Below are 23580 nucleotides of genomic sequence, written 5' to 3'. Positions count from 1 at the left end.
TACCAGGTACAGATAAAGCACCAACATTTACCAGGTTTCTTAAGCACTGTTCTCTTCTGCCATTTAATAACAGTGCCATGATTCAAAACGCACCATGTGAACAGTTCACAGCTCCACCCTTGCGTTATCTGAGGTACTTTTAACCATATACAACCCATGCAACCTGTCAGTGTTGAAAGGACACAAGGAGCCAGAGCAAACTCAAACCAAGTCTTCTGTTAGAGCCTAAGGTCAGTTGGTGCTAATTCTGAGCAGTTTCCACCCAAGACTGAGTGGCATCAACTAACCCAAGTTCTCCTCTTACTCTTGCCTTAGTCCAAAAGTCTAAAAGCAATTCAGAGAGCACCAGTGTGCTGGAAAGATGTTTGGGGTTTTTTTTTGTCACAGTTCTGAAACAGTTACATTTTCATAAAACATTAATACATTAACTTGTGCCAACAGAATCTGATTACCTCTTTTTTCTTGTGTTCATTTTCACCTTGCACTCCATCCATAGCCTCATCGGGGCCCTGGCCTTTGTACACCCAAAGCTCCGACTTTTCCACGATAGACCTCAGCTGGTCCAAATCTTGTTTTATCTGCTTGTAGTTGTCAACATCTTGGCTGGTAACAAGCAGTTGAACCTTACATGAATGCAATCCATTAGTTGCACAAAAGGGTTGATTCTAGCTGCAATACATCCATTCAGCTGAGGAGCGACACCAAATACGCACACATACCTGCTTGAAAGCTTGAAGGACTTCTTGTCTCTGACTGAAGTGCCGGAAGAGTAGCTGAAGTGCTCCAGAGACCAGAGGAGGATAATCATGCATTGTTAAATGCAACAAAACTCTGAGAAATGTTCTGCCACCATGATCATCCAAATCCAGTGGTGTATTCTCCTCACTGAAAGCAGAGTGTAGGGGTTAACTGCCATATTACACTGAATGGCGCAGCAGGTTCTCAAGTCCAGTTGGCAGTGGCAGAAAATCTTTTTCCTTACTTTTAAATAAGGGGGAAATTTATCAAATCAAGTGCTATCTTAAGACATAGTGGGTTTTTTGGTGTACTGCTTAACAGGGAGGCTATTCCAGAGTCTCATTAATCATGGTTCACTCAGCTTACACTACCCAACTTACATTTTTCAGGGTCAAACTATGCCAAAATATTTGTCTCTATGTCAGTCTCACCCCACTGCTCACATACCTTTTGCCCACGCCTGGTACTAACCTTTCTCACGATTTACGAAATACAGTCCTACCTCAGTACCCAGGTTGCAATGCTAATGAAGTCAACCACTTGCAATCCTCCTCCTCCCTTCTCTTTCTCTGCATCTCTCTTCCGAGCATGAGAGACTCATGGTGGGTTTTTTTTTCCTATTAGTGCCCCCTAAATCTTCCCTCCATTCTGCTTCCAACTGAGTCTGCACGCTTACATTTAAAATTCTGGTTGTCAATTCTGTAAGTGAATCTCTGTTCCCTTCTCCTCACATTTAAGAAACCCATTATCTTAGGTTTACAGAAAAGAACTGCAGCTCTGAGCAGCTTAAGGACAGCTAGAGTAGATGGCTTCATGGTGCTCCAGCAGATAGTGGAGTGCCAGGACACGCTCCAGTCCTCGAAGCCTGTCACTGACGTGCCAGCCTGTGACTTATGAAGGGATATAAGCCACTCCAGAAGGCAGGCAGATACAGAAGGTACAGCTGCTGTGTTCTGACAAGCATGTGCACTTTAATGCTTCGTTACACAAAAAAGGATGGCTAAATAGATATCTGTCTCAGCAGAGGACCCAATCCTTTTTTACAAACTTTAGATTTTACTGCAGCATTCAGCTTCTATGCACTGATCCTCCACCCTGGCTTTCACCTACTCAAGTGAAGCTCTCCCACAAAGATCTTTCTGGCTGAATAAGGATCTCTCTACCTTACCTGTGGCTTTTAATCCAAATGGCCACCACTTTGAACTGCATCACAGACATTTCAGGAAAACGAAGTTTAAGTAATTGTGGCAGCTGTTTCCAGTCTTTTCCCAGTTATCACCTCCCTTTCCACAGCAATCCTCGCTCCTCAGGAGCCCTAAGGGCTGCAGCCTGGGCGCTCCTGAGCTACCCCTTGGTTAGCACCAGTGAAGAGATACTTGCCTTCCACCAAAGATCCCCTCGGCTTGTTCTTCAATATGTTCAAAGTCTAGGGCTCCTGAGAAAATGAACAAGACAAATATGTTATGTCAGAGCTGTACCAAAGATATTTTTGCAGCCTAAAACCATTTTAAATGGCAAATGGTGACACAGGATAAGCGAGGGGGTCCTAAGAAGCTGAAAGGAACGCTGAAAGATTACTGAAGCAGTCTGCTAAGATAATGTAAGACAATAAACTAACCTGTTCTCAGCTCACAAATTGAACTGCATAATAATTTCAGCAAGATCCAAGCTTATTCCTCTCGCCTATTTTCAGACAGCACCAGCATCATTCCAGGACACTGATGGCACCTGGTGTCACTCAGAAAGGCCATGCACAAGAAACACCGAACTTCAGCCTTGAAAACTTTTAAAGTAATAAATTCAGCAATGACAGCAACAGCCCTGTGGCTCAATAGACAAAAAGGTCTCTGCATGGGGTCATGGAAATGACCCCTACTCCGTTACTCCTGCTGCAGCCGGGGCACTCTGCTTCAGCGGGACCATTCGTATGCCAAAGCAAGAATCTGGATCATGATCCAATTAGCACCTCTAAGATTAAAGAGTCTTCCCTAAGCCAGGCAAACTCAGTGTTTGCAGAATAACTAACCTGGGACATTTGCTGGCATTTCTTGATTACTGCTTCCAGTGGGTGACTCAGACATCTGGGTATTGCTTTCATCAAATTCATGTTTAAATATGCAAAGCAGGCAGGAGATCCTGTAGTCCAGTCTCACATTCAGAATAAACTGGTAACACAGAAGCAGTAAAAACACTGAAACAACTTGCCTACTTCCAAGCACAGGTGCAGACAATTGACACATAATGCAGGGCTACAAGCACATAAGATCAACATGGTAAAAATGTGGATTTAACTTGAAGAGGTATGCTAATGTTTTCTTCAAAATCCCCAGAATTCAGTGATTTTTTTTTTTTTCAGTGATTTCAATGAGTATATGATATGCACACGGTAAATACTTATGAGTAAAGGATTTTGGCAGAGTTTTGATCCCAACGCAGGCATCCTCAGCCCATCCCCAGGAAAGGAAACCAGCATTTCTATCCCTGTTCCGAAACCAGCAGACCAGCGCTGCCATTCTCCTCGTGCCGACTCCCGGTGTGTCGTGGCAGAGGATGCTGAACACGAGCTGCCAAGCCCGCTGCTGCCGCACCACAGTGACCAGTTTGGGAGGGCTGTGTTAGCTGGTGCCAGTGACACCTCTGGCGTAGCAGAGACCACCTTCTCGGTGGTCTTCCTCTCTCTCTCTCTCTCTCTCGGAAAGAAGTACAACGCAAAGAACGCTTGCTGACCCCACAGATTTAGGGGAAAACGCTTAATGCCAGTTTTACCAGACCACGGTAACAGGGGTAATACCAGCACACTAAAATATCCCATTGCAGACGCCAGGCCGGAAGAGAAGCTCTGGCTTTCACTAAAATTAGCAACGGTGAAAGGATGCGAATCAAGCCTTCCCTGCGGGCTGCATCTGCTGCTGCGGGGAAGGGCACAGCCTCAAACCCCGCTACGCGTGAAGCCTCCCACGGGGGCAGAGGGAAGGTGCACCACGGCTTTCCCGCTGCTTCCCATTCGTTCGCCCACAAGGCTTTTGCGGCATGCTGGCCTCCGCGAACTTGCCCAGGAAGTTACCGAACAGAAAAGGGGCTCCTACACTGAGAGGGAAGGTGGATTTCAGCGCAGTAATTTCGTGCCAATATCTAGATCAATGGAAAAGGGAAAAAAAATTGCGTCCCAAAAACTTCAGAGTGAACAAGTGAGAAAAGCCAGACAGAGATAGAGGAGACAGCGAGGCTGGCAAATGTGCCTGCTTAAAAAGCATCTCAGGCTGCTGGCTGCATGAAGAAGAGTCTCAGCTATCTCCCCCTCCTCGGGGCACTTACCACGATGGCCCTGTAGACTCAGAAAAATTACCAAGATGGAGAGATGGAAAATGAGCGCTCCACTTCAGCAGGTTTAATATTTACAGATCACTGTTAAATATGCAGATGTCTACCGCAAACTCATTTCTATTAAATCATTTCAGTAATGGCGTAGTATTGTCATATGCCAGTCGAGTGCTGCATGCCAGAAAATGTCACCTTCGTAAAGTTTTACCAGTTAAAGAGGCACATAGAGGGCAGAACTGAATTAAAAGGCAGCACAGCTCTAAACTAACCCTTAGATTATAGACGGCACAAGACTCCACATTAACTTGTGTTGCTAGTACCTGAAGTATTTCGATGATCTTCAGCTTTGTGTCCATTACCAGGATGTCCTCTTTCTCTGGTTCGCTCTGCTTGACGTTACCCTCAGGAGCGGTAGCGAGAGGTGTCATGGGCAAGAACCCGCCTCCTCTGAGCACCACCTGGGTCATCAGCTCACCCACTCCGTGGATCGATCTCATCACATTGCTCCCTTCAGAGAGGTAGGCAAACAGGGAAGGTTATGGTGGTGTAACTGGACTGCACTAACGGGGCAAGGACCCTTCACAGCCTACAAAGAGAAATTGTCTCAACATCAAATACCTCAATCCCTAGAACAGATGGAAGCCAACAGAAGCACCGCAGTACTTTCAGAAACCCCCCTGCCCTCTCCCTCTCATCGGAGGCGTTACTCAGCCTTACAACCAAGCCATGGACGGAAAGGAGTAGAAGATTTGGAACCCACGTTGACGTTTTGAGCCTTACCTTTACTTTCCTCGCCTTTTGCCATCTTGGTAATAGGGAAGATGGTAGTGATGTGCACACAGTCTAATATAGCAAGGAGGATTTTGGTTAGTCTGAGGAGGTCACAGAAGTTGTAGAAACCAAAATATATCAGATTTCTGGCTAAATTAACAACCTACCAAAATAATAATAAAAAGCCTGATTAATACTAAACATTTCACTATCACAATCAAATTGTCTTAATACAGTGAAAGCGATCAAGAACCTGGCTGTGAGTCATATTCTTATCATAACATCTCGCAATTCCATAAGACTTTATCAGAAAGTTTTCTACTCGCCTACAAATACTGCAGTAACAGTCTGTATCTGCAAATGACATTCTAGAGCTACAAAACCATACTGTATCTGTCTCACTACAGAAAGGTAGATAGGTCAAGACTAGAGGGGATGCACAGATCCTTTTTATGGGTTGTCTTACATAAAATAAAAGTCACATCTAAAGCTTACTGCTACCAAGTTACAGAGTTTCCCCACAAGTCCTCTGCGTGCGCTGCTTCACGACCCACACACAGTTATTTCACACATAGCGCAAATATTTAACAATGCCCCATTATCTGAAGTACACTCCCCCAAATACTTTTTTTTTTAAAAAAGAAATATATTTTCATAAATTAATGGTTATTTAGGGAATACTACTGCATGGATTTGCAACTATTTTAATAGGTCAGTAAGTCAAAGGATACTGTATTGTTCTCTGAGTAACAGTGTAAGCTCTAGAGACTATCTGTCCATGCAGACAGTGTTTAGTTTTCGAGACTATTTATTCCAGTGAAGCTTTACTTTGCAATAACACAGAGCATAAAAAGTAAACAAGGCTGCTGCAATCTAAAACATAAGTTCACATTCATTAATTGCATTTCAAGAACTATCACTGCAAAGTCATGAACTTCAGTGGGGCTGCTTGCATGAGGAGAAAGGACTGCAGAGGAAAGGAGCCTGCTGATGCTCCACGCTCACTAATCACTTGCCAATCTACCTGGGGTTGAAAAAAGTATCAACATTCCAAAAAAAAAAAAAAAAAAAAAAAAAAAAGATAAAATCAGAACCGGATAACTACCTCAAAAGTGAGCTTATTTTTCTCTTTATCTGAGAAAGGGAACCTCTGACACACCACATCTCTTAAATATTCCTCTACAAATTCCATTGTTTGTGCAAATCTCTCCTTAATTTCATCTTTGGAAGTTCCACTGCTATCATAGCTGAAGAGAAAAACAAACAAACAAAAAAAAAAAACAACAAAAAAAAAACAAAACACAAAACTTAGCATGCAAATTCATAGGGCTTTTTTCCCCCAATACAATTTTTCATTGGTTTGTCAAAATCTAAGAAAAGTTAAAGGCTGGCAAATAATTTATCCAAACGAGGGAGTCAGAAAGCTGACACCATAATTTCCTGGCTTTTGCTGTTTTATCCCATATGCTCATTTTGCACTATTTAAAAATGGCTGAGGAAAACAAAAAAAAGAATTTTGTCCCAATAAATAAAAAAAACCCCTTATTATTTTACTGGAAACAATGAGGAGCTACGTATGGCACTACGGAGCACGGATGTGGCCAAGAGATGCTGACTGTGGATGCTATTTTTGCCCCAAACAAAACCAATACATATGCAAAGTAGACATTAATTTTTCTAAATACAAATTCTAGGTTTGTTTCTCATCACGTGCAGAGACCTTTCAAAAAAAGAGAATCCCACCACCTTCCACTAACTACTTCTGTTTTCCTGTTTGATCACGTACCAGGGTAGCCTCTGCCAGAGCTAAGGCCGTTTGGTTTTCTATTTTGGCATTTCAAGTTGAATATGATCTACTGCATCTCTCTCAAAGAAAATTAGGCTAGCAGGGATGGAAGGGAGAGAAAAACAAGAAACCACTAAACACCAGTACTAATACAGACAAGACTCAAACTCCTAACATTTAATGTGAACTTTAAATGTTCATTTTCTCCAGCCAAAAAAAATGGAGTTCTGAACAGCCGAAGTACTATAAATTTTAAATTATTTGTACTATAAAGAGTTAATAGGAGCCTATGGTCAAAAAATCACAGCTCCAGTCTAGCTGTGGTTTTGTATGGGTTTTTCACGACCGTATCAGTGGATTTTCCATGGGAGGTTAAGGGACATGACACTGTCTCCAGCACATACTCGTTTCAGCGTCTTCCCCCTTGTTTCTGTTTTGGATTGTGCGAGCTACTGTATGGACAATCTGCCCTGAAGAGTCTATTCTCTAATCAACTCAGGCAGGAGGAAAAATGAAGCAGTTCTCCCTTGCTTTCCCTCCCCAGGGGTACGTCACTCATCACAGCACCCAAATCAGAGCACCCCTGTGACCACTGCGTGGCTGGGAGACAGGGAGACAAGCCCCTGCGGCCTCACCGCATACGCAGGACGGTTATTCCGCTCGCAGGAAGCTTCTCCCCAGCAACATCACAAGCAAATGAAAGTACAGGGTGTGAATAACAGAACTAGTGACTTGAATTGTTTAATTTTTTTTTTTAATTCTTTATTTTTAAACAGAAACAGTATAAATAATCCATGAGTTGAGCATTGATCTGGTTTTGTTTTAAAAACCAAGAGTGACGTAATTTCCTTTCCCACACCATTCCAGCAAGTACTTACTCATCAATAGCAATTTCAGAAGGTATTTCAGACCACAGACGAGCATATTTCACTGGTGTTACTTGTTCCTGGGGGTCACGATCAACGTGCATGTGAAGCATTAGCCGGCAGAAAGATGCTCTCAGATCGTACGGCAAGTTTTCATCAGACATGCAGCGGAGAATAAGGTCCACATCCAACTGGCCAGAGATTTCATTTATGGCTAAGTACTGCCGATCGAGGCACATTCTAGCAAAGAGGTTTAGTTGGTACCTTCAGGGGAAAAAAAAAAAATTATAAACAAACAGTTCACACTTCAGTTTACAGAAATATCCACTGATTATAGTACTGATGAGCTCTTCTGTATTATCAGAATCAATCTTATCTTCTCCAATAACATAGTTACACTTACTATGGAAAAAGTAAAGTACTTATCAAACACTAGTAAAAGGTAATGTGGGAAAAACAGAATAAGAGGTGTCATCATGTTTTCCTGAGAGTTACACAGAATTAAGTAACGCTGCTTATAAAAGCTACAGAAGAACTCTTAAGGCAACTCAGTCTAAAGGCCGCAGGAGACCAAGCACTTCTCACTGATGCTGAAGCCACAGTTGTTCACCGAGGCAACCACGTAGATGGACTGCAGAACTATTAAAAATTAGGCACCTGATTAAACAGCTACCAAGCTCTGCTCACTTCAGTCAAATAATTGGTAGAGAAGAACTAAACTTAAGTCCTAAGCTTTTCAGTTCATCAACTAAAAGCAAGCAACTGGCATTTAATGTACGCGCAGACTGACAGTTAGCCTTTAGTCATAAAGCACACGTCCAACGCTCATGAGCATTCACACAGGCCTGTGTTGTGCCAACTTGAGGTTTCCTAAAGAAATGAGCATTTAATTGAAAGCAGACTCCTTCTCCCTCTCAGCACTCCTCACGGGAATTTGACCAAACCATATCCTAAGTCCTTGTCTTCAGCATGCTCACAAGTCTATAATGTAGACTAAAAATAATTAAGACTATCAATTATATTTAAAAATACGTGCAAGAAAATCTACTTTGAAAGCAGGCACAATTTTTAAAAATACAGACAAGAGGTGTCCTTTTGAGCTCAGCCCTCAAAACAACACGTGTTAGGAAGTCGTCTGCAAGAACCATTTCAATGGAAGAGATAATGCAAAATAAGATAGCTATTAAAAATTTAAAAATCTAGTTGTACTTTCCGCATCACCACAATCGAGTCCGTCAAACCACTCTCAGAAGTTTACAACCCAGACACAGGAATTTGGTCTGGGCTGAAACATGATCTTACACTATGCCAAGAACTTGGTGTCTTGTCAAGTCATCTGGAAACATCGCTTCATGTCAGAAACTGCTAAAAGCACAGCTTAAGCTGTACAAAACAGCACCACACATTCATCAAACCAACTTGTGGCATTTCATAACTTCTATATTGTCCTGCTGAGAACTGCTGGACCACTGAAGGCTTTGAGCTTAGAAATTTAGAAGGCAGGGAGAACAGCAGTGACCTCTTTAAAATCAAAAGCAAAGCCAACCACATGCCGCAATCCTGTTCTTCCTGCAAGCGGCTGTTGACACCAACCACCATCTGAACACAGGTCATCTAATCGGTTAGAATCCGGGCTCTCTCCTAACATCCACGGTCAGCAAACCGGGCAGAAATACAGGCATGAGGTGCTAAGGCACTCTAAGTCTCAACTATTTTTTTTTTTATTTTAAAATTACTTCTAAAAGTTAAAAATTACTCATGTTGATAATTGGACTCCTCACCACAAATAACTTCGTGCTTTCAGGTCTCACTTCAAAGAGACTTCATCCTTACTCTCTAACAGCTATTTTGTCCACAAAACCAGTATCCTTTCTCCCAGACCAACTACAGCCTATACACCAAAGGCTTCCCTGCTGCCCTTGATGGACTTTGCGAGCCAACTACTGTGCATGCTGTTAACCTGTAGTAGCTGAGCACATCCCGATCTTCCTTCTGCCCTTCCTTTGCATCCTGAGCCAGCTCTCTGATACTCTTACTGCGGATTTCCTTGTTACTGTCTCTCCAGAACAACCACACTTCTTCCTCATCTTCTCCAACTTCCAAGGCATTTTCTCCACTCGATACTTCTTCAAACTCAAACCGAGAGAGGACCAGCCTGCCAGAAGGAAGTTAGGTTAGGTCACAAACTGCCAAGACCCATGCAGATCTTTTAGAACATTTATTTCAAGACACTTGCTAAAATGTACTGGTGACATAGAAGTAACCAATTTTACGATCTCACCTACATTCAGGAAACATAAATTTTATTCCTCAACTCTCAGGTAAAAAGCAAAGTATCTTACTCTTTCAGCAGTAGCAGTTTACTACAGAAAATCTTTGGGTTTTATTATTAAAAGCACTAGGTTAGAATTAATTTAGATAAGCCTTCCATTCAGCCTTAAAGAGACCAACATTGCAGCTCCACTTAACTGACAAACAAGGAAGTTAAAGACACATTTAACTGACTTTCAAAAACATCTTTACAGGAGAACTGGTTCAAAGATCATTCAACAGGCTAGGAAAGGATTTTGTGAACAAAAATACCCAAAAATCTATTAGTTCTGTATCCCATAAATATCAATTGAATCAGGATTTCTTTCTGCTCATGTGGCGAAATAACTAGAAACAAATCAGCTACTAAAATGAAAAAGGCTTTGGGGGCTTTTAGCTCTTCAGCAAAAAAAAAAAAAAATCATACATCTGAAAAAAAAAAGACAAATTAAATACACAAGAGTAAGAAATAAGTGATGTAGTAACTTTAACTGCTGGTAAAAATAAATGCAGTCTTTATGATTTCATGAAGAGAATTAAATGTGCAAGAATACTCTCATCCATTTTTGTTTTAAATGCTACCTGACAAAGACCTGCTTCCCTTTTACAGCATTTTGATAATGATTATCTATGCCCTATTCCATGTATCTTTATGAAAGACAATGGGGATTTGCTGCCTGCTATGATGCTTCAGCAAGGGCAGGGCAATGCTGAGACCTGGAGACCAAAATCCCAGCTGCAGAGCGAGAAACGCGTGAGCAGAGACGCATCAGCATCTGCTTTGCTGCGAGCTGAGCTCGGTGGGCACGCACCCAAGAAGCGCTCGCTCACTTCAGACAGCTCACAGAGGAAAGTCTGAAGACCAGAGGAGGAACAGGCCCACAGAATTCTGCACACTTTCCTGCAAAGTCTGTCTACTCTGATCAAACATGAAATAGCTGAACGATTTCCGACTGCAGGACTGAGAACGCATGTGGTAGACGTCTGCTGTCACCAACACCCATTTACTATGGATTTGAAGGGGACCCCACGCAGACTTAACTGCTTTCTCTAGACGTGCCAGCAGCGCACTCAGCTTCAAATCACCTTCCTTCTGTTTCACACTGGGAAAACCATTTTTAAAAGGCATTAACTTACTTAGTTTCAATAAGGATGTCTGCATTTGCTGGATTCAGCACAGCTTTACAAATCAACTCCTGCGTCACTGGAATAGACTTGTTCATGGAAACACACAGATCCGAAAGGTAATCCAAAAACCTGTTGGAAAACGCGAGCCAAAAGGGTATCAATCCTTGCTGAGCTCTAGACTGAAGCAGAAAGAAAACACTCAGAACTCCATTTTAACTTTACAGAGCGAGACTGTTGCCCGAGGGGGAAGTTACAGCAAGTGCCAAAAAAGTGAACTAGCTGTGCTTCCTCACTAGCATGCTGGTAGGTACAGATTCTTCTCAGAAGGCTAAGAAGAAAAGGGCATTCATATACTCAAAAACGTGGCTCTCACCTGGGTTCCCTATTTTTCCTCACAAGACTAACAAAAGTGTCGATCTCGGCAGCTGTGATGTGCTTCTCCAAGAGCTTGCGGTTGTTATGAAGCAGTGCTGTAATAGTGTCCTCGGCCAAGACATCATAGCCAATTTGCTTCTGCATGAAGCCAAACTGCTTCGCTATGTATTCCTTCAAAATACAGAGGGAAGAAGGAAGGTGCTGTAAATAATTCTCAAAATTTAATAAAATATTCAATAACAGAAAACAGTAAGATGTCTGTCAGTATCAACATTCCATATGAGTTTGTTTTTAATGAAGGGCAACAAAAAATGAACAGCCTTAATTCACAGGTTAACTTTCAATGGCTCTTGCAGTACACAAGAGTAAATAAAGTCTTATAATTCACCTGGACTTGCCAGTTAGCAATTCCATTCTTTTCTTAAATTCCTCTTAGAACTGGTACTAATTATACTGCATATACAGTCTCTGATAGAGATGAAAACTGCCAGATCAAGTAAAACTGAGCAATCTTGGTGACTCTCCCATCACAGCACAGCAGCGTTTATTAATGAGATGCAGGTCTTATATTTTTCTGGAGCACAGGAACAACGTTAGTGCCATTGAAAGCCGCAGACATATTTCAAACCTGGTTCTTTCTGTAATCCTGCTGAGAGTGTCTCAGCACCCTGTAGCAAAGCCGGCATATGTGTCTGAAGGGAGCGTGACGCTGGTCTCCAAGCTCCTCCAACCGCAACATCGGGCCATCACCACTGTCTGTAAATGGGGCTTGCAACAACTTGAAAATCTACGGATTTATCAAAAAATAAAGATGAAATCCCATGAGACACTGCCTTCATCTGGTTAGAATTAGTGTAGAAGCACTGTGTCAGTGCATTTAAATTTCTAAAAGGTACATCAGAAACACACTACAGTTGCCAAGTGTGTTTCTTTTCAATAGAGTAGCCTGGAGAGATGTTTATCACCTTTATTCAACACCCTACTACTACTTCTAATGATGGTATGCCTACAGACCACCCAGAACCTGCTCAAAGCTAGAAACGCAAAAGATCTTTTGGTCCTAACAATTTTTCCCGGTTCTTGGTTACCAGTTTCTCTTTTCTGACAACCCTTCTTGTAGCCAGAGTTTAGAGAAAAATGCAGCCTACCTGCTTTAGAATATTCTGTTCTCTCATCAGTTTTTGGCGTTCCCTATTAGGTTTAGAAAATACCACTTCAAGGACATCTTGGCCAGAATTAGTTCCACCAGTAACAAAGTAGACCAAATCCTCCAACAGTTTGGTAACAGATCTACGGAAAAGCCAGAAGCAGTTAATATAAGACTACAAATTCTATCTGTATAAAGAACAATGCCAGTGTAAGTTTACACAGATTTTAAAACGCAAAGTGAGAAAAGAATACCACTTAGAGACTGACCATCAAGTTCTAGTTGACAGTTCTTTAAATTGCATGAGGGGGGAAAAAAAAAAAAAAAAAAAAAGGCAGCAGGTAATAATCTCTCCCACGGGCAAATAAAAGACCCTGGCTATAGAAGCACACAGGTCTGGTTTTACACAGGATACTCTGCGCTCTTTGTGTGGCCACGTACTTTGCACGGACACGGGCAGAGGATTTGCAAGAAGTCATATGTTCGGCTTTCACAAAGTGGATTATAAATTCCCACACTCAGTTTGCAAAGCACATCAAGAAAGGTATGCCGTGGATTATTCCTCCGAGTGCACAACAGCAGTTCTCATGCTCTCCTTTCACAGAGCAACAGGGATGGCTTGACAGAACAGGCTTAAGAACCTCCACTATGGACACAACAAAACCAGCAACTTTTTTTTTTATATCTAACCAAGGAGGAAACAAAATCCTTCTTCTGAAGATAGCATACATAGATAAAATTTTCAAAGAAACAGTTACTGAGTAAAGGAAACGACATTATCTGAACCAAGTTATTGCTTCCTTACCTTCTTTCATTCTGGGTTATTGTTCCCTTTTCCAGCTTGCCAGCAATGGAACCTAAAACCTTACTTGCATCATTTGCAAAATCCAAGTCCCGAACCTCTGCAGGGGAAACTGGCACTATAGCAAAAGCTTCTTTGTCCTCCTTCACTGGAGAAGTACCAATCTGAAACCCAGAGAAGTTTTATCATCAAACCAAAAGGCAGAAAACAAAGTGGTGATTCACATGCTCAGCGATAACAAAACAGCAAAGCCATGCTCCACTTAGTATGAGGCTACTGATGAAGCCAAACTTGGAGAACAGTACCACTCTGTGTAAGCTCAAAGCTGTTCCTAAATTCAGAGAAACAGCAGGAGAGATTGCAAAATATTGCTATAAACAGCGCAATAAAATCTTCCTCGTGATTACTGTCGTACAGTAGAAACGGAACACTGCGCCTAGTAAACTACTGTGAAAACCCAATGGTTCAGATAAAACATTTTGCACAGGCACTACTCACTGCTGTTACACTGCTTGCTGGTTGACAAACCCAGCAGACTCAAGGGACTGGAACTTCTTCTGCCAACAATACTTTTGTCAAAGTACAGGAATCAAAGGATGCGTTTATATACCAGCAACAAACTTACTTTAAGCATCACAGGTTTCTCCTCTTCTTTATCGATAGGGATATTGGTACTATGAACCCAGGTGTTAGTGCAAAGGTGTCTCAGTCTGACATAAGAGTTCCTGAAAGAAAGTCAAGAGTTTCAAAGCATGAGTAGGTTTACCAGACAGGAAATCTTCACATTGTTTGAATTGCAAGATGTTGGCAGGAACAAGCAGGAAAAAAAAAGTGTCATCTTTATTTGTGCTGCAAACCATAACAGGAACAAGACTTCTCTTTCCTTATTTCATTCTATAAATTCGCCTTAAGAAGTCGTCTTATATAATGAAACAGATTCTGCTGTAAAACAGAACTATGTCTGTATCTTGTTGCTCTAACTCAGCTGCTGCACACTAACAAATTAAGTCTTTTCAGATCCTCACATTTCCACATGCCATAGCATATCTGAGCTGTCAGCCTCCTCCCTTCTTCCTCCAGCATCTTTTAAGTACCAAGAGGTACGGCATGAGCAGTAGAGGACATGTAAATAACAGAAAGGGAAGTGTGCGATGTTACATCCTAGCCAATATAACACAGACAGGTATCCTTTATGAAAGGATAAAAAAAATAAAATAGTGGGAGACAGCTTTAACTTAAGGTAAAATTAAAAGGGAAAAAAAAAAATCAAACTCCAAAGCAGACAGTCAGTTCTAACACCATGCTTAGCTGTACCTGGGGACAAGGCTGTCGCCTCCTCGCAAGGTGGTCGGGTCCAACTCAAATATGGAGGAGATATCATTTCCTTCAGGCACAGACACCAGAGAGTACGCCATCTTCTCCTGAGCACTGCGCAAGCCTCTCCTGGAGGCATCCTGCTCAGGGTCCAGCTGTGGAAGAAGCCCCATGACACACAGTCAGACCAAGCCCTCCAGACCCACCATGCCTAGTGTTTAACAGACATGATTCTGAACCTCTCCAAGCACCGGTTAAGACCGCTGGGCTTTAGGACACAGGTAAAACTGTCAAGTAGCTGCTCTTGTCAACCATTTCTTCACTCTCCCTGGTGTTAATAACCTCTGAGTATGTCTGGATCACAAATACAATGAATCCTAAACCACAGAGGTTAGTTCTTGCTGACAGTGCCAGAAGAGATTCAAAATCCCCCAGTCACACACCTCACAGCACGCTGGGAACTCTGACTAATTTAAGACCCCCACCCTGTGACACTACTAGCTCTTGAAATGTATTCGACATACTGCAATTATCACTCTAAAAAAGTAATTACGTGAGCTGCAAATAAAAACCAGCAGCATCCCAACAATCTTGCTGGGAAATAATCAACTTCAGCAGCAAATATGGGACTCGCAGCTATCAATCACAGACAAACGAAACGCAGCTAATGAAGAAGTCAGATGTCTTTGCTGGTCACACTTCAGTGTATGACGCACTCAAACACTATGATATGCTGTAAAGGACATGGCACCACAAGTATCTTTATTTCCAAGGTGCCAGCAAATTACCAGCCTCCTTTAACAAAGTAAAGATACTAACATCGACTGAGCAAAACCCTGGATTTTCAGACAAAAGGACAAAAGGGGAGGAAAAAATGAAGGTAAACCAGGGAAGAGGAGCAACAACTTTCTCTAAAACCTTTCCTGTGGAACTAGGAGTTATCATGAGTCAATAAGAAAGTTGCTAACTGTCTGAGACAACACAGGAGCTAGCTGTCCACGTATAAACATCTAAATCCTCGATGTAATTTTTAAAGTGATCAAGCACCAATTTTTTAGTTTCTCTGTGACCTTGGCACCACTGGAAGGCAGGCACCCAAAGCAGCCAGCCCTCAAGTACCTGTCTTTCAAAGTTCTTGGGTGAGGCACTGCAATCCTTAAACACAGGGAAAAGGTATCGAATGCTGCCGGTGCCTCAGGATACTCTGCGTTAGCACATTTGTAGTCTACGAACTTGGCTGCAAAGCAGTGACATTTAAAGTCTGCTTTTGCACATGGGAACAGTTAGCTGTATGGAACAGAAATACACATTGGGAGTGTGCCTTCAAGAGAAGCAGCAACTATACACTGAACAGAGCCCATCTGGAGGCTTTACACCAGGAGAGATTCACTCACTTGGAAGGAATTCTCCCCATTTCAGCTGTCTCCATCTCCACAGTAAGGCAGCTGCTCTGTATTCACAATTTACTTCAGGAGACAACTGGTCAGTTATTCAAACTGTGACAAAGCCGACAATGAGCAGTAAGTCAGGCAGCAGGATATTGGACAACTTAGGGAGAACTAGAACTTCAACTCCAAAGCTGACAGCAGCAGTCCCCTTTCATGTTGCAAGGGTTCAAGCTGGCATCTCACCCGTGCCCATTTAAACCCCATTCTTGCACAGATCACTAAGGGATAAGGAGAGAACAACAACAAAACACAGAGCTGTGCAAAGAAACCTGTTCCCTTGCAGACAGCTCGCGTTTAGACAAAGCTGGAGCTCAGGGGAAGTTGGATAAAGCAGCCTACACCAACCTGTTGCTAGTGAACGTGAAACGATGCAGTAATTTTGTGTCAGAAGTGAGTTATGTGCTCCTGATCCTATTCTTTACGGTCTGTTTTTGCCACCTAGTGGTAAAGAGACAGCAGGGAAAAAATCCACCGCTCTGGAGCCAGTGCGTTACCATTATCACTGCACCACTCATCAGAGGGAGGCAGTAACAAAACACCAGTAGGATGGACGTCTCAGAAAAGATCTCAACACTGATTAACTTCCAAAAAGTTAAGCCAAGGAAATAGCTCAGTGTTGGACACCCTCCTCCTCCAATAGCTTTGTGGGGCTTTTGGGTTGATTTGTTCAATTTTCCACTATGTTTACTGAAATAAACCTCTCGGAAGATGAGTGTTTCCTGCCAAATACCACCAAGAACTCATCAGATTAACAGCTCAATAGCTGGGGGCAAGGGTTAGCCTCTTAACGGCCAGGCTATAATGACAAATCCTTTTAGAATGAAAACTCCACTTCGCAGGATTTCAAAGCACAGTGCATTAATTTCCTTTAAAAACCAGAGTAGCAGCTCTTTTTCATATCCAAATGGAGCAAATCTTCCATAATATAGGATAAATGATCAAGAAAGTTGCATAAGCCTATAATCAAATACAACTGAAAAAAGTAATTCACAATGGCAAATGCTGTTCCAGTTTCATCTGTTCTCAGCTAGTGAAGTAACGCTGTTTCCCTGTGACACCAAAGAGAAGCTGCTATTAATACAAAGCATCAGCACATTCAATCTTTGACACAACAACATTTACTGAAAACACAGAGTTGCTTTCACAGGAAAATCAGAAGAATGGCACTGAAATCATTCTCACCCTGCCATTCTTGCTCTCTAGACCCTTTCTGCTGGCTTTCCTGTGACAAGCTAAAACCAGAGAGGGAACTCGTTTCTTAAACAAGGAGGGCAGACGACCGACTGGCACAGCACTACGTGAACATCCTGGGAGGGACACTTGCCATCCGGTGTCACCTTGAGCAACTTGCTTTTCAGACCTATTCAAGACAGTGCTTCAAGGAGGCAAAGGTTTAAGAAACAAGAAGACAGAAAAAGAGATGCTACAAAGGGGGGAGGCGAGGGGGTCCAGGTAACGTACAAATTAGATTCCGAGTGCGTTGCTCTTCACTAAAGCCTAATTCAGTTTTCAACATCCACTCCTGTGGACAGGCCTTAAAAGCCTTCAGATTATTCCCAGTTCTTTAGTTTCTGGACCATCTATGTACTGGCCAGGTACATATCTGGGCCTGTGTCAAGCCCTCCTCCATTAGGGGCAAGATCAGACTCTTGCCTATACTTACTGAGGATTGACACTCCAGGTCATCTTCCTCATAGTCAGGGTTTACCTGATGGAACAGAATCACAGGCACGTCAAAACTCTAACAGAGCTGGAAGGGGGAAACAACCTCAGCACGTTCTAGATGTATTTTGTAAAAGATGCACTCCACTGCTACAGCCCCACCAGGCATGCAGAACAAACACACCGTGCAAACCGATTCATCGCTAACCGGGTGTCTGTCTGTCCCTGAGTTAAGCACTTAAGTAATCTGCAAACATGCAGAGAGATTTATCTTGGTCAGGGCAACCACTAAAGGAGCAAGAGGCATAGAGATTTACCAAGTTTGAGGGTTTTTAAAAAAATCCTAAGTGGAATTTCCAACTAGAAGTTACTGGCTTGACAGAAATCTTTCAGAACACTGTTCGAACCACGGCTCAGGTGACTTGTCTCCTCTGGTATATTTTTGCATGGTGTAAGACCATGTTTTTGCTTTGGCTGATTAGCAAACCCAAGATTTACTGGATCACTAATGAAAAGGATTTGCAAGTGTGCATACGACAAAATGCTGCTGGTTTTCCAGTCTGCTTATTAGAAGAATATAAAATGGGCTATTTAATCTGGACTTTTCCCACAGGTCAGTAGCACGGGCTGAGAGTGCCCTTCGGTCCTTTGACACACCCTTACATCCAGGATGGTTTTTACTTACAGAGGTTTGTGTATTGGCATGTTGATATATCCATGCTTTAAAGTAAATAGAAGTAGTTTTAATAAATATTTACAAGTGTTAAGCAGCAAAACTTACAAAACTATAACTCTTAGACTTTTTTTTTTAATAAAATGTCTTGAAATCTTATTTCAACAGGGCAAAGATGTCCACTATGGAGAAAGAAAAACTTATTTATTTTGTGCTTGGACAGCTACATGTTATCTGCAGTTTTTACAAGACTAGTCTGAAGTCTAACTGCATTTTCAGTTTACACTCAGTTCTACAATTCCACTCAGAAATGAGAGGTCCAGGAGAAACTAACAACGGTTGAATTCATTTTCCCCCAAAGGTTCTCAGTCATTTACAATTTATTAATCTATTAACAAATTCACCTTGATTCTACTGCCCACATGACAGGATACTATTTAGCATCTACTCTTTGCAGAAGGAGATTTATTGCCTCTAGAAGTCACACAAGAAATGAAATAAGGTCACAACTATCCCCATACTCTGGTATTCTTTCAAATCTCTTTCATTCCATTTTCTATGTTTAGCCATCTACTTTTGTATTAATACTACGGACCCAAACACCTCTCTCCTCCCCGCCCCCATGTCTATTTTTTAGGGCAGGAAATAAGAGATTTTGAGAAGATGTAAAAGGAAGAAAACACTGCAGAAGGAAAGGTGGGGTTCCTAAGCAAGCCCCAGCACCTACCTCTGCTGCTAGGTAGTGTCCAGTAGCAAGGTGTTTGAACCTGAAAAGGCTATTCCAGTACCCCGCGCCACCACGGCAAGGATCGTGCTGCACCACCTGCAAGCAAAGGGAAACCACACTTACACCGCCCGTCAGCGACCTCCCTTGCAAACACAGCACTGACCCTATTTCACACACAGGGCAGAGGAAACAGGACGAGGAGCTCCAGAAAAAGATGAAAGAACCTTTCATACATGGACAACACACAGCACAGTAAGTACTTTGAGCAGACTACAGTTAGTTCACCTCAACAATCTACAAACACTGATCTTCTGCCCACTGTCAAGTGACAATATCTGTGTGCAAAGTCACCCACCAAGGCTGGTACTCCACTGGAACCTGGTGAATGATAGCAGGAGGATTACCATGCAAGTTGGCAGAGAAGTAATTAAAGAAGGTGCTCCAGATGTGCATGTGTTGCTAGGTCTTAAATCAAGCTTCCTAAAGATATGCTTTGTGATATAACTCAGTTTTGACCTTCTGAAAGGGGGTGAGGAGACACTTGGAAATGTTTCCAACGCAATGGTGTTGTACACAGGAATTTGAAGACTGTTTTATTTATTCTCTAACTTCTCCTCTGGCAGGCAGAGCCTCCAATGTCAGATGATCTGTGATTCCACATCAGCTTCTCTGTGGCTCCACTCCCAGCATAGCTAAGCTGTGCCTTTTGGGGAAGTACTAGCTTACCTCTGCTGACTGCACACACATGGAGAGGTACCACAGAAGCTATTGATGTGTTGTAACACGTCAAAGTCACGTCAGTTCTAGGTAGGCTTTCAACGTATATCAAAGCAGATACTTCTAGAAAGAAACTAGGAGGAACATCTACCCACCATTACAACTAATGTTATGATTCTCACAGACAAACATGTCAAAGATTTAAAATCACAAAACAACCTAATCATACCAACAGAGTGAGGATATTTTAAGAAGCCAGTAATGGCCAAGGTGTGAGTCACGCTATTTAAAAGCCAAGTAAAGAAAAAACAGTCCAAACGATGCAGAGACTAGCCAAGGGTTGCAGTCTCCTATCAAATGAGGATGTGCATAATCACATTATTCCACACCAAAAATAGAGTGTTCGGTACACTCAGCAGGACAGCTGAAATTATGAGCTGGTGTTAAACTTTAGCAACTGGTAAGAAAATGACTTCATAGATGTTTCTCTGTCCCCTTTTTCTGAGTTGTCAAGAACCTGAATTTGAGAGCTGTCTGCTCCAGCATTAGAGATCAGAACTGCTCTTTGATTTCACACAGAAAGCATAGCAAAGGAATTTTAAGATTAAATTGCTAAACACCAGGAAAACTTTTACCTAAAAACAGAAATCCAGGTACCCTGCTTTTAAACAGAAATAGTAATTGCTTTTACAAAGCCATCCCCTGCCTGGGTTACAACTCTTACCTCTACTTCCCACAGGGCTTTTGAACTGGTTGCAGACGTGGCCGACTGTCTCCCTGTTGTTCTCAGGAAGACATGCTGCTTCCTCCTGTGCTCATCGCAAGTCAGAAACTTCTCCTGTTCTGCGTGAAACAGCCTCACCACGTCCCCCTGTCACAGCCCAGACAGCACGGTCAGTACAGGCAACACTCACAGTGAAGAGGGTACAAGCAAGTAGAGTTTTGAGTCTTACCCCTTTGAGAATATCATCTTTGTTATCACTCCATTTCATGAAGAGGACTATTTTCCAGCTTGTATTGCAATTCACAGAGTTGACCTAAAAGAAGAACTAAAACCATTAGTCCCACTGTCTTGTGCCTGAACAAGATACAGCCCTGAAGTACTGCCTTACCTTCTGAACCATTTTCAACAGAACACTGCAGTTCCTGTGGCATTACTCTAGAGAAGGAAAGCCCTTTCTGCATTTACTCCAGAACAAATAACTAAAAGTTGACTTGCTAGGCAGGCACTTGCTACACATCCCTGTGCCAGAACTCTGGATTTTTTTAGAAAAAAAAAATTATTTTTAGTCAGCCAAGCAAAAGAGATCAAACTCAAACCTCTGCCCAGTACCCAACAGATACAAGAAAAGCCTGATAGCTTTTTAAAGTTACTGATTAACAAGTTAACCACAATGCCACAGGTACCAACTAATTCACTGATAACCTGTTTTTCATAAAACACAAGTTTAGCAGCTTAGCTGAAACGTACAGAAGTCTGTACCGCTGCTCCAGCCGTGTCGCTCTGCCCTTACCTCATTGCAACCGGGATTATCGACAAGCTGATGGCTGCTGGCATGGAGAGGCTGGCCAGCATTGACAGGGTTCAGGACCACTTTGTCTCCAATTACAACCTGTAGATAAATGCAGCATCAGACAAACTTGCAATCCGAGAAAGCTCTTTTTCTTTCTTTTTTTTTTTTAACAGGAGTGATGGAGGGAAATCACCTTCTTGCAGTTTGGAGAGATGCCAGTCCGAGTACGAAAACCAGGATTCTGTTTGCTTCAGAATTTAGCTCATCATACTCAGATGCTCAGACAGAAAAAAACCCTACACTATTGGACTCGGAGGCTTGCAGAAGAAACACAGGCTACAATTCTGGTAACTGACCTATCTGCTGCTTTCCGTGAGGTTGTTTCATTGGTTAACATTTAACAAATAATTCTAGAGCAAAAGGTCAGCCAAAAACCCTCCTCCTCCAAGGCACACTTTCATTTGTAAAACCAGATTCTCGACCAGGCTGGCATATGACTCAAGACAAATGCACTTTATTACGGACAGTAAAGGTCCCGTTCTTCTCTTCTTCAAGGGCAAGGTCTTACTCAAACTAAAAACCAAAAAGCCTTTTCTGTATTGAAAGTAACTGTTCTTAAGGTATCTGAGAATTGGTGCGATTGAAAAGAGCTTACTGGCCACTAAGCCTGCACTACCCCGTGCTTTGGCTTTTCTGTGTGCCTGGGTGCGTCTGTAGAAAAGGAACAGTCACACCAAAACGTGTGGGGCTACTCTACAGGGCAAATTATTCCTGTTTGATAAAAGCCACTGTGTTAGATATACACCTGGACTATACCATACAGCACAACGAAGCTTATTACCCCATGGTTTTAGGCAGATAGTACATCCAGGTGGCACAGACTTGTAAAAAAGATGGAGAGATTAAAACAGTACAGCATTTAACTCAGAACCAACTATTTTCCAGATCTCCCATGAACAGGGCCATTTAACCTCATTACCACCTCATCCTCACACACACAATGATGATGAATTTTGATTTCAAACTGAAAACATTGAAAACCAAGATGCTAAATACTTCTTCCAGACCTACCGAAGGAACTCAACATTTCCTACCATTTTGAACTGGACAGGAATTGTGCAAGCCTAGCGTAATTAGGTCCCTTATTCCCTCCAACGTTAAATTGTTCCGTGTTTCCAAAATACAAGTTGCCATAGCAATTTTCCTCCCCCTCATGACAGCATAGGAAAAACGTTGTTCCTGCAACATCACACACTAGATCTGTGCATTTCATTAATTGCAAGTCAGGCCTCCTGAAGCAAGCTGTGCACAAAGCAGTACCTGAAGATATGCTTCTTGGCACTTACACTGTCTCCAATGGAACGCAGTTTGTAGAAGGGCTGGATGTAGAACCAGGAACCTTCGTTTCCAGCTTCATCCAAGGTGACCCTCATCGCGTTCTTCTCTAGTAGAGCTGGAAGCCTCTTATTTACTGTTAAGTATTTGTTACTTTTTAAGTGAAGCAGCTAGAATAAGAATTAGAGTTCAGTTCTAAGAATGCTCATTTTTCCTCCCCTCAATAAATAGCGAGTATGCATACAATAACCACAGTATTATAGGAATTAAAATAATAACCAAATTATACAAAAATATTTATGAATTCAGGCACAATTTCACATACATTTATTTCATATACAGTCCTACAGCACAGAACATCTTCAGCTAATCCATCAGTCCCTTCTCCAGCAAACAATAAACACTTAGAAATGCTCTCACTTTACAACAGCCTGTTCAAATGCCCAGGAGCAAAAGTCGTAAAACGCTGGGGACTCAGTGGTTTTCCCTGCTAAGGGGTGGTGAAAAGTAAAGTTGCTCTCATCTTGCTTTGCTCTGTCTGGTTTCACAGAAAGCATGATTGCTTCTTTGAAGACTCTCTTCAAGAAGCTCCCGTTCTCCAACCCTCCGCTGCGTCCCACTCACAGACTACATAAGCTACGACAGGTCGCATTCCAGCTCCTGACCTAACCAGCTCCAACAAACCGTTGTTAAATTTACACTAAATTTAGCAGAAAGGTACTTTTGTATGGAAAGTGCTTTTTCATGCCTTTTGACTGCCATAAGTAGTGGTTACTCACAGAACATTTGGGCGTTACGGAAAAATACAGGCAAAAACTTATCACTGCTCTTAATAGTGTTGTTATTTGAAGTCCAGTCAAAAATTTATATTATTATTTTTCTTTCATCATTGAAAATAGACTTTTTTTTTTGCCTCAAACACACACGCCAATAGAGCTCTTAATTC

The 23580-nt window shown here is 42.2% G+C and overlaps 1 protein-coding gene across 1 annotated transcript in view; it reads right to left on the bottom strand.

The window, feature by feature from the left end:
• Positions 1–23580, bottom strand: part of ITPR1 (inositol 1,4,5-trisphosphate receptor type 1) — a 167873-nt gene that overhangs the window by 92314 nt on the left and 51979 nt on the right. The window contains exons 6-27 of the mRNA XM_086756031.1: positions 22646–22804; positions 21300–21398; positions 20739–20822; positions 20510–20656; positions 19069–19164; positions 17670–17714; positions 14559–14713; positions 13870–13969; positions 13248–13408; positions 12444–12585; positions 11924–12082; positions 11294–11466; positions 10930–11049; positions 9443–9637; positions 7495–7746; positions 5936–6077; positions 4840–4993; positions 4380–4567; positions 2765–2903; positions 2115–2173; positions 720–881; positions 453–623 (exon numbers count right to left, since the gene is read on the bottom strand). Coding sequence (XP_086612157.1) covers positions 453–623; positions 720–881; positions 2115–2173; positions 2765–2903; positions 4380–4567; positions 4840–4993; positions 5936–6077; positions 7495–7746; positions 9443–9637; positions 10930–11049; positions 11294–11466; positions 11924–12082; positions 12444–12585; positions 13248–13408; positions 13870–13969; positions 14559–14713; positions 17670–17714; positions 19069–19164; positions 20510–20656; positions 20739–20822; positions 21300–21398; positions 22646–22804 — 3102 coding nt within the window. The remainder of the gene's footprint in view (positions 1–452; positions 624–719; positions 882–2114; positions 2174–2764; positions 2904–4379; positions 4568–4839; positions 4994–5935; positions 6078–7494; positions 7747–9442; positions 9638–10929; positions 11050–11293; positions 11467–11923; positions 12083–12443; positions 12586–13247; positions 13409–13869; positions 13970–14558; positions 14714–17669; positions 17715–19068; positions 19165–20509; positions 20657–20738; positions 20823–21299; positions 21399–22645; positions 22805–23580) is intronic.

This window comes from Chlamydotis macqueenii, chromosome 10 (genome assembly GCF_036417535.1).
Source record: "Chlamydotis macqueenii isolate bChlMac1 chromosome 10, bChlMac1.mat, whole genome shotgun sequence".
Classification (NCBI taxonomy): domain Eukaryota; kingdom Metazoa; phylum Chordata; class Aves; order Otidiformes; family Otididae; genus Chlamydotis; species Chlamydotis macqueenii.
Note: the sequence above shows the minus strand (reverse complement) of the source record. Positions and strands in the feature narration are given on the sequence as shown.